At 35.7% G+C, this 12133-nt stretch overlaps 1 protein-coding gene across 1 annotated transcript; it reads left to right on the top strand.

The window, feature by feature from the left end:
- The first annotated feature begins 239 nt into the window (after positions 1-239).
- On the top strand, positions 240-11296 carry LOC108378624 (uncharacterized). Its single transcript, XM_017634931.1, has 4 exons — positions 240-545; positions 10535-10671; positions 10747-10990; positions 11178-11296. Exons 1-4 carry the CDS (start codon positions 356-358, stop codon positions 11294-11296), a joined length of 690 nt encoding a protein of 229 aa, XP_017490420.1. The 5' UTR covers positions 240-355.
- Positions 11297-12133: the final 837 nt, after the last annotated feature.

Below are 12133 nucleotides of genomic sequence, written 5' to 3'. Positions count from 1 at the left end.
CACACTACGCTACGCCACGCGGCACCACACTCACAAGCACACATACTACACAATTACATACTATATCATCGTAAAAATCGTAGTAAGAAAAGGTACTCACAATGAATTTAATGTTTCGTAAGCATTTTCGCGAAGGTGGAGGTGGAAAGTCTGGTGGCGGCGGCAGTAAGCTGCAACCGAAGGCCAATCGTACGAAACGATCACGNTAACATAGGTAGATCCTATCCGGACTTTTGAGTAATCATACGCAACGTCACACTACGCTACGCCACGCGGCACCACACCCACAAGCACACATACTACACAACTACATACTATATCATCGTAAAAATCGTAGTAAGAAAAGGTACTCACAATGAATTTAATGTTTCGTAAGCATTTTCGCGAAGGTGGAGGTGGAAAGTCTGGTGGCGGCGGCAGTAAGCTGCAACCGAAGGCCAATCGTACGAAACGATCACGCGATATGGGCGCTCAACAGGAGGAGATCCATTATCGGACGCATTTATTTTTTGCACCCAGTCGCCCAGGCGTGGATGTGGGGGAAGGTAGGCGTACAAAATGATGATTGCTGCACCATTCTGCAATAAGTCGCTTTCAAAAAAAAAAAAAAAGATACTGAAACGTACACAACCAAAATTCCAAAATTTTCTAAAACTTAATAATAAAACGAACCGAGTTTATTTTCCTTTAGATCAAAACAAAACGCTACACATAGCACAATTAACTCAACTCACACACTGGAGCACCTGTAGATGTTTTTGCTCGCTCGCGCGTCGCTACAAAGCATTTTTTTAATTATTTTATTTTTCTTTTNACAAAAAAAAATAAGATACTGAAACGTACACAACCAAAATTCCAAAATTTTCTAAAACTTAATAATAAAACGAACCGAGTTTATTTTCCTTTAGATCAAAACAAAACGCTACACATAGCACAATTAACTCAACTCACACACTGGAGCACCTGTAGATGTTTTTGCTCGCTCGCGCGTCGCTACAAAGCATTTTTTTAATTATTTTATTTTTCTTTTTTTCTATCTTACGCCCTCTATATATGTCAAGCATTCCTAGTCATTGCACAGCCAACTTCTAACTCGAACATAACCGAACATCTGCATACTAAAACATACATATATACTTATACATACATAGTACATACATCCCTGTAAACAATTTATTTAACCACCATCAAGTTGTACATTTTAGAAGTAAAATACATACATATATATTTGTATTAAATCAAGTGAACGCCAATATTTACACTGTCGCATATCGACCTGCATTGCAAATGTGTACATTAACATTAGCGTGCATCACTCTCCATAAAAAAAGCGGGTATTTGAAAATATTTCCAAAAATATATATAAATAAAATGTTGATGTTGAATTGTTAGAATTCTGGACATCAGTCACTTGGTTGCAGTGGTTTTTCTTAAAGTAGGGATGCCCATAAAAGTTTATTGCGTGACGGAGTTTAAAAACAAAAATACAAATGTTAAAGTTCGCGAGTCGCAAATACCACAAGAATGCCTCACTGTCTACTTATCCACTTTGCGTGACGAACAGTGTTAAAAATAGCTCAAAAATTTTTCCATAGCCAAAAATTTGCTAAAACTATTTTTCTTCAAAGGTAGTTAAATACACGTTTATTTAAAAGTCACACAAATTATAGTTATGTCTTGAAAATATTATTTAAGTTATAGCTGCAGTCTTCAAAAATGATGCTATCGTAGCTTTAATTCCTAAAATATAAAGATATCCTTTGTTTATTTTCATTAAAAAAAATAATTTATCATCTTTCCATTTCGACGAATCAGTGAAGGTATTACAATATTTATGGGAAAGCTTTGTTAAAAAAATTAGACTGCACACTTTAATGGGAAAACGAATTGTCAAAGTATCCGAAACTCCACATTTTATCCACTTTTTTTATTTTTCAGAACAATTTTCGGATTTTTTTGCTGGCCGGGGTGTGAAAAGTTTGTTTGACCGATCACAGAATTGTGTTTTCTTGAATTTTTTATTTAGAGAATTCTGTACAAATGTACCAATCGTTACTACTTCAGCTTTCAGGAGGGTCCAAGTTCGAATGTGATCAAATCCAATATATAATTTAAATTATTTTTCCATTTTTCTTCATTATGAAAAAGCATCTGTGAAGCGCAGAATGAAATCCTTCAAAAGAAAAAAAATCCAAGGATAAACACATACGTTTATAGTAAACAAAAGGTCACTTGGCGCAAAATCATATGTGTTTTAAAGTACGCTTACATATGAATATAAACTCAATCAACACAGATAAATCTCAAATTATTAGCCGTCAAATTTGTTGTGATTGGTATTCTAACAACTAAAGGAAAAGTTAAGTTTCTTCGCTCTTTTCTGCTAAATTACGCAATTTAAATATATTTTAACTTGATATTTTATTAAATATACCATTTCAAACGTCTTTTCTTGCTGACGTCCATATTTGTATACTTTACATTTAACATTTCTCCTCTCCTTAACAAAAATAATCCATAAAACTAGGTTGGACACCGGAAAGTTATCGGTTTAATCTGAGATTATTTTATAATTACACATTAACGAGGTACGAATTTTGTATGGCTAATCTCTTTTCCTAATTACAGAAGCTCAAAAATGAGCACAAACTACTTATGTATAAACCTAGTATTAGCTTGAAACAAAGTGGATGTGGTTTCTTTTTTACTCAGTGTAGGCATGCCAGACAACCAATTTTTGTACAATTTGATAAATCGTACAGCACAGTCACACTGTCAATTTTTTATAATGAAGAATAGCGAATCAATTCAAAATGATAAAATTCTTTGAAAAAATTGGGTAATTTTTTATAAAAATAGCTAACACGATTAAAAAAAAAATCAAGAATGTAGTTAAAAGCTAAACGCTAATTTCCATAGCTAAGTGTCGAAAACAATAGCTAAATCTAGCAAAAAATAGCTGGTAACACTGATACTACCATTTCAATGCACTTTGTCAAGCCCAGATCAGAATCTAATAGAAGATTGGTGGAGCGATATGCTACTAAACATTGCCCTGCCAACGAAGTACCAGATAACACATTTAGAATAGGCACAAACATTGGTTAATGCAATGCCTGTCCGACTGAAACTAACACAAATAATATAAATACTGGAATACACAAACATCTTTTAAAAGGTGCATTTTGTATAATGCACATATGTATATCTACTTTCAATGGAAAAAATAAATTTAATTGATGCTTCTTTTCTAAAGTACTATTTAGTATGGAATTCAAACCAATGCCCTAATCTAAATCCTGTTTTCTGTCCAAAACTAATTACGGCTAAATAAGTATGTAGATCATTAAAAAACTTCAGTTTGTTACGAATCGGTAGGTATATGATTTCCCACATTTCTCTAAGACAAGAAATGTTTAACCCTTGACGACCCAGGTGTCTAAAAGTGGCACTTTTTTAGTTTTCCGTTTCAGTACAGTTTTTTTCTCATATTCGTATGAAAGAAAAAAATATGTCACTTAGTTACAAAACCCATTCATACAGTGGCATTTTTTGCAAACTGTTTCTAAATTATACTAATTTGTATTTAAACTGTGAAAAGTCTGAATTTCAAATTTTTCCACCGAAAAACCAAAAGGAGCAACCTTTGCAGCAAAAAAAAACAGTAAACAGCCATTTGTTTCCTCTTTTTATTGAGTTCCCCCTCTAAAGGACAAACAGTTCACTACTGACAGTATCGAAAAATCCTACGAAAATAGAAGTTTTCTCAGAAATCGCAAAGAAAGATAACGCAAGCTCACAAGATGTAATACTTTTATTCCTTAATAATTGTAGCCTTATGTAAAGTTAAGGTAAACAAAATATCCAATACAAAATGTATTAGTCAGAAAAAAATTAGATTTTATCACCAAAACAAAATTTGCAATATTTTGTTATCACTAGACTGCGGAAGTTTATGCAGAAAATGGAGCCTAAAAATATGAACCACTTAACAAAGAAAAATAAATAAAATTGTATACATTTTTTTAGAATTATCTGGTACATATTTTTAGGCTTCATTTTCTGCATAAAAATCCGCAATCTAGTTATCACACATCTTTAATATCTAATCGCTTAACCCTTTATGTCTCAAACTCAATCGATTTTTCAATTGTACAAAAATAAGTAGACTTTGACCACTGATAGTTTACTGCATTATAACTTACCTTTCCTTTATTTTACTGTATTTTTTAAACTACAGCAAAAATAAAAAGTGATGTTAACACAGTTTTGACCAGGAAAACAAGCATTTAGACCATAGTACAATAGCTGGTCGCGAAGACTTACGAGAAAATTGCACATGGCTACAAGTACTGAGTTAATATTTAGTTTGAACCTTTCTGTTCGCTGTTCACATTTGGAAGGTTCATTATTATTATTTTTTTTGTAATGTACTTTCTGTTTTTTTTTTTATTATTTAATCATTTAAATTAGGGACCAATATTAACGAAAAATACACAATTGCGAACACATTTAAATTAAGCATACAACTAAACATCACTTACACACACACACACACCTATACAAACTTGTCCCTACTAAAACAAAAAAATAAAAAAATATTAACAAATAAAAACAACAAACAGCGCATACATACACGAAAACACGAAATTTAGTGAGCAAAAACAAAAACATTCTCTAAATCAACAGAACTCATTGCAGAAAGGTGCACTGCCTTATCGGGTGCGTGCACACAGTTATCGACCACCACAACATCATTTTCACTTCCACCTCAGTCCTATGAAGTGGACGCACCGCAGCCGCTTGTCGATCGCAAGCCATCCATATCTCTATTAAGATGGAACAGTAGTGTTAGAGTACGGAATGAACAGGTTGCCACGGTGCTATCGAATGCAGCTGCAACAACGACGGCCCGCTTTCATGCTGCCAGGCAAGGTTTGAATTTCCGTTTCCATTTCCATTTTCGTTTAATACGACTGACTAAAATAAAAAAAGTAAAAAAATATTAAATTAAACATTATTAAATATGAGTAAACTTTCTTTTTTTTTAATTAATTAAAATCGCAGTAATTTAAGTACACTTTTTCTTAATTACCAAAAGCCATTGCTGCAAAACTAATTCCACAGCATAGTTGTTACAAAATCAAAAATATTAAAAATCGTTTGTGTGTGTTGCGTTACGCTAAAATAATTTGCCTACACTTTCCCTACTTCCCACCAATGCTATCTCCCAACGCTCAAGCTTCCTTTCCCATTCATTTTCCTCCCCACTTTTTCCCATGCCTAACACTGTAGCGAAAGTAAGAAAGTAAAATAGCGAAGATTATTTCACACAGGGGAACAATGGCCGTCAAAAGGACGATGGAGAGAAACTTTATATTCTTGCGAAGTAAAGTGGTTTCTTTCGTTATTACTGATTAATTCTGAAGAATGTGTAAAATGGCCTTGGCTTTAATGCTTTTTCACTGAATGAGCTTGAAAAATAAATTGAGAGTTTTTATGGTGAAAGTTTGACATCGAATTATGCAAATGAAGGAATATATTTTCTCTATGTCGAAACTACGAAGTACATACTTACGTTTCTTGATAATGTGGTTNCTTAATGCTTTTTCACTGAATGACCTTGAAAAATAAATTGAGAGTTTTTATGGTGAAAGTTTGACATCGAATTATGCAAATGAAGGAATATATTTTTTCTATGTCGAAACTACGAAGTACATACTTACGTTTCTTGATAATGTGGTTTACGGTCTATAACTCTGCGATGTGTTGCTTTGTCGATTTACTGCTTTTAAAGTATAAATTTTTGGAATCACATTTTATGCTTTCGAAAAATAAGCATTAATTAATTTTTCCCCTGTGCTGTTTAATCAAACTAACTTTATAAAATGGCATAATATTTAACTGCTTAATATTATTATTAATTCAATACTGCAGTAGTATTAAAAAAAATGCAAATGGTTTTCCGAAACCAGCAACGCTAAAGGAGTAAGAACACAAGAGTATCAATACTACAGTCTATTTTAAAAGAGAAAGTTTGATTTTTCAATCAAATTGGAATTTTTTTTGTATCTATGTTGGATAACCAGGCGTAGTGAATACTTGCGCGTGAGACGAGCTTGCAAGGTGGTTACTGAACTGTGCTCAGTTGAGTCTGCGCATGTTGCAGGCTTCCCCTGTACTCGTGTAAAAACCAACTCAANAATGAGCATTAATTAATTTTTCCCCTGTGCTGTTTAATCAAACTAACTTTATAAAATGGCATAATATTTAACTGCTTAATATTATTATTAATTCAATACTGCAGTAGTATTAAAAAAAATTCAAATGGTTTTCCGAAACCAGCAACGCTAAAGGAGTAAGAGCACAATAGTATCAATACTACAGTCTTTTTTAAAAGAGAAAGTTTGATTTTTCAATCAAATTGGAATTTTTTTTGTATCTATGTTGGTAGTGTACAGACCATTAACGTGGTATAGATAACCAGGCGTAGTGAATACTTGCGCGTGAGACGAGCTTGCAAGGTGGTTACTGAACTGTGCTCAGTTGAGTCTGCGCATGTTGCAGGCTTCCCCTGTACTCGTGTAAAAACCAACTCAAATTTATTTTCATTGAATTTACCTAAAAAAACGATGGGCGAAGGAACGAACCTACTTCGTTACTAAGCAAATCTAGTCNCTTTATTTTCATTGAATTTACCTTCAAACGATGGGCGAAGGAACGAACCTACTTCGTTACTAAGCAAATCTAGTCAAGTATCAACGATAAAAGATCTAAAACTCTCATACGAATTGATCGCCTTATTATTAGCGCAGTAGTCGGTATCATTAAAGGGCACTGCATCGTAAGCGAATGGATTAAAAACGAGCTGGAGAGTTCAGAGCACTATCTTTTCCATTGCCTCATTCTGGCAGGGTTACGATCTATAATCTTTAATAAATATCACTTTCAGTGTTAAACGGATCTCAACTTCGCGATTTTAAGGTAATACGGGGGTTCCATCACGCGAAAAACTGAAGGAAAGGAACAATTGAGAAAGCTTTTTGCAACTTCGCGTCCTATAAATCACCTGGGCTCAATTATTCCAAGATTAAAAGAGCAGGCTCGCCTATGTATATGCCGTAGTAAAGGGCGCAGGTAGGAGAAGTAAATCTTCGAACCCCAAAACACAGGATTTCAGGCCGATAAGCCTCTCGTCTTTTTTAGTGAAGTCACTGTAGCACATAAAGAACAATCATATCAGTGCAATAGCGGGCCCGAACCTTTCGGTTGGCCAACGCGCATGCAACAAGGGAAACGGTGTGGATACGGCCTTGTACAGCCTTATCTTTGACATCGAAAAACATGGCTTCACAAGTAATATGTATTATATATCTGTACCGCAAAGCCGCTACGGCCTTATATTTATGCAGCAGGGGGCCTGTTCTGTATTGCGATTAGAAGAGCAAATCATTTGGATTCGAATATTTGGCACTATATATTTGTATTAGTCCGTGTCGTCCTTCGAATCGAATTGAGTATCAATCGCAAAANGATAGCGTCCTACCTTTCAGAAAACATTGGGCCTAATTATTCCAAGATTAAAAGAGCAGGCTCGCCTATGTATATGCCATAGTAAAGGGCGCAGGTAGGAGAAGTAAATCTTCGAACCCCAAACCACAGGATTTCAGGCCGATAAGCCTCTCGTCTTTTTTAGTGAAGTCACTGTAGCACATAAAGAACAATCATATCAGTGCAATAGCGGGCCCGAACCTTTCGGTTGGCCAACGCGCATGCAACAAGGGAAACGGTGTGGATACGGCCTTGTACAGCCTTATCTTTGACATCGAAAAACATGGCTTCACAAGTAATATGTATTATATATCTGTACCGCAAAGCCGCTACGGCCTTATATTNAATTATTCCAAGATTAAAAGAGCAGGCTCGCCTATGTATATGCCGTAGTAAAGGGCGCAGGTAGGAGAAGTAAATCTTCGAACCCCAAAACACAGGATTTCAGGCCGATAAGCCTCTCGTCTTTTTTAGTGAAGTCACTGTAGCACATAAAGAACAATCATATCAGTGCAATAGCGGGCCCGAACCTTTCGGTTGCCCAACGCGCATGCAACAAGGGAAACGGTGTGGATACGGCCTTGTACAGCCTTATCTTTGACATCGAAAAACATGGCTTCACAAGTAATATGTATTATATATCTGTACCGCAAAGCCGCTACGGCCTTATATTTATGCAGCAGGGGGCCTGTTCTGTATTGCGATTAGAAGAGCAAATCATTTGGATTCGAATATTTGGCACTATATATTTGTATTAGTCCGTGTCGTCCTTCGAATCGAATTGAGTATCAATCGCAAAACAGAGTATCCCCCAGGTCTATTCTAAAAAATGGACGTCTGGTGCCCAACATTTTAGCGTGGATATAAATACATTGCGGTGGTAAGACAAATTTTTTCCTATTGGAGCATTGAAGTGCTCAACATGCTACTAAACTTTATAACAACGGGCCGTGAGTCCAAGTGAAACCCCCAGGGGATAGCCGTTCAACCTAAGTATCCTAACGTACAGAAAGCACCGTGCGTTAAAGCGGTGGTAATAGTGAGAACTTACGCTTCGTATGCTGTAAAATTCGGAGAACTGGATCTATGTATTTTTATTATTGTAAGAATACTCTCTCTTTGCTCACCACTAGCAGACAAGGGAGTCATTATCTCGCCTGGATCCGACTGAAATGCGGTATTGATTTTATCTGGGACAGAAAAAGTAAAGTGAGAAAATCAGTTCATCTGCCAGTTTCGCCAAATAATTGAATTTTTTGCTACCACGAGTGCTTCGCCATCTTGCAGTTAAAGTATGTGCAACTATAGTGAAGAATATCGTCTGGCTGCAGAGTAGAAAAACACACTTCGGACGTTTATGGCCTCCAGAGAACGACAAATATATTAGCGAAGCCCAGTCTACGAGAATCGTCGGCAGAAAAGCCTGAACATCTTTATGATTTCTGGCCGATATCGGTCAGAGAAGCTCGTAGAGAGGTTAACAGGAAGTCTAACAGATACATCGTGGGAAATTCTGACTTAATTACCGACGATTCTGGCGGATATCTAACAGATGTCTGACCAAAAAATCATGGGAAATAATAATTAAACGTGTCTGTCCGAAATTGGACATAATTCGATCACACATGTCGGCAAGGAAATAAATATACTTCTTCAGACACTTCGCCCAAAAATCTGTACGAAACCTGTACGAATTGTCTAAATAGTCAACTTTTTATTCAGACATTTGTGCGACTTTTCTGATATCTGAAATTGTCTGGCAATTGTACTAGCAGGGTCAACAGGGCTTTCAACTCCTGTCAACATTTAGTGAAAATGAGCATACGATGTTATGCATCTCAACCAGAGTGGTTCACTTTATTGCAGTGTTGGTAATTTAATAAGCACGCGTGCCAAAACTTTTAAAAGCGCTCCTCAGAAAAATAGCTTTCACTGGTCTTCCCTGCTTTATTCGTGCGCGTGCTAAGCCTTTTTCAGCTTTTTATATATTTTATGTAGCCCAGTGATGACCAAAATATATCCCACGGGAGAAGCTTTTTAGCTCTAAAAGCTCTATCTCTGAGCCAGTGATGACCAAACAGATCTCGCAGGAAAAGCGCACTTAGCTCTAAAAGCTCCATGCTATCGTTATTTATATAAGCAGTCGGTGTAAGTCACAGTTGGCTACTTCACACGTACAAAACTTTACAAAGTTTTATGTATCATTTAGTTACGGCTGTCAAAAAAATAAAATCTCTCTGTGGCTAACACGATTTAAAGCATAGACAACCAGCATATATCCCGCAAAGAATGCTCATAAAGTAATCTATAGATTATATCGACGCCTCGACCATATTATACTAAGTCTGACTAAGTCTAAGTTGACTCAGCATGATATGGTTTGGAGGCGTCAATATATGGGCTCTGACTGACTAAAAGCTCTCAGAAGCGAGTTGGCATTTCCCAAGCTTTAAGTCATGTTTTGATATGAAATAGCTGGAATTGGCCCACTTGTAATTGTTGTAGTTCCAAAGCATTTTCTATGAGACCGAGCCATCGCTTTGTAAATTTTTCGAACAAGATGAAGATCTACGAAGGCTGAATTATTCGCGGAAATTGTAAAATTTCCACTTCAACCAAACGCTGTGCATTTAAAAAGTCAATTTAAAGTCTAACTAATTCTAAAATGACACATATGATATATTTAGTACTTATATTTAATATTTTATAAAACTGTGAAAGCACCAGCGAAAGCTTTCAAAGCTTATTGCTTATATCTCATTTGTGAAATTCTTTTAACAGGAGCCTTACGTGCGCATAACTCTTAATAATGAAATAGTTCTAAAAGCTCGCCAAAGCTTTGTAAATCTTCTAACAATAAGCTTTATAAAGCTTTGGGCTAACTATGTTTCTAAAAAAGTTGTCTAACTGTTATACTAATGAAATGAAAAAATTTTCTCTGCAATAATTAATCACCCTTACTTTTTCAATTAAATTTTTCCAGCGAATTTTGGTGCCGACAATACGGCTGGCACATCGGGTGCTGTGCGCTCCGAACCGATTTCGTTGTCAGCGCTGGATCGTGACTGCTTTATTATACCGGTACATAGTGTCAGTCGCTTTCTGCCAGCGGGTATACCCGTGAGTCAATTAGCATGATGGATGTAGCGTAACTCAGTTTTCAGTACTCAATTCAAACTCTTTCGTGCTATTTAGTTACCCGCACCATCGGCCGATGGTAAAACCAATAGTCCACTCAGTATACTCGAGGTTTCCGATCCGAAGCTATGTATACTCGTACATTTGATGAGCCCATTGGAACCCATCGATCCAATGCTGGAGTCACCATTAGCACATCCATTGCTGAAGCAACGCGCCGTTGCAGCGGAACTCGTATCGGAGGTGCAGCAGGCGAATACGGCGGTGGGTGGCATGCTCTTGGCCAATATGGAGAAAAACGGTAAGTAAGGACTTGAAGGTAATTTAGTTATTAAGCAGTAAATGTTTAATTATATTTGGTTTTCTCCACAGCGGACTTCCCATTCATCTCTTACTATTTAATTAACACTNGCGGTAAGTAAGGACTTGAAGGTAATTTAGTTATTAAGCAGTAAATGTTTAATTATATATATATATTTTCTCCACAGCGGACTTCCCATTCATCTCTTACTATTTAATTAACACTACACAAACGGATCCATCGAACTTTTACTCGGGCATACGCGTTTCATCCCTGTCGAAATTCGAGCCGAAAGCACTAAAGTAAGTTTGCAAATCCAATCTCTATGTTTATGTTCTGGAGTTGTAAGGCTTTTTCGGAACTAAATTCTTGCATTTTTCAAACACCCCGTTTTAACTATGGGAGATAGGCGCGGTAATTGACCAAATTGCTGGCCAATAATCAACTTAATGTTGGCTCTGTTCAAAAGGTGTATATGGGTGTTTTGGTACAAATTGACGGGGTTCACACTTCATGTGTTTGATTTGTTTAAAATTTTTAGGGTTGATGCATAAACATATGTAAATAATAAATAAATATGAAATTTTAGCTTGATTAATACATTTTTAAAAACGTTACAGCACAAAAGCAAGAACAAATCGATTTAATAGTTTTCCAAATAAATTTTTCGAGAACGGGGCGAGGAAAAAATTTGAAAAATATCACACTTACACACATCAAAATTCTCTATGAAAAGAAATATTTTAACATTTTTTTCTTTACAAAAAAAATAGTTTTTGAAAATATGCCATCTCAAAAAAAAAATNGTTAGCTTGATTAATACATTTTTAAAAACGTTACAGCACAAAAACAAGAACAAATCGATTTAATAGTTTTCCAAATAAATTTTTCGAGAACGGGGCGAGCAAAAAAAATTTGAAAAATATCACACTTACACACATCAAAATTCTCTATGAAAAGAAATATTTTAACATTTTTTTTCTTTACAAAAAAAAATAGTTTTTGAAAATATGCCATCTCAAAAAAAAAAATTAAAAAATCACAATGTTAGCTCTGAGTATTGGCATCCCCGCAAAACTAGAACGGCTGTGTAAAATTACGTTGAGCAATACCACCAGCTCCGTCAGAATAGGGAAGGACCTC

The sequence above is a fragment of the Rhagoletis zephyria genome, unplaced genomic scaffold, assembly GCF_001687245.7.
Source record: "Rhagoletis zephyria isolate East Lansing unplaced genomic scaffold, Rhagoletis_zephyria_1.1 Rzeph_scaffold_14547, whole genome shotgun sequence".
NCBI classification, from domain to species: Eukaryota; Metazoa; Arthropoda; class Insecta; order Diptera; family Tephritidae; genus Rhagoletis; species Rhagoletis zephyria.
Note: the sequence above shows the minus strand (reverse complement) of the source record. Positions and strands in the feature narration are given on the sequence as shown.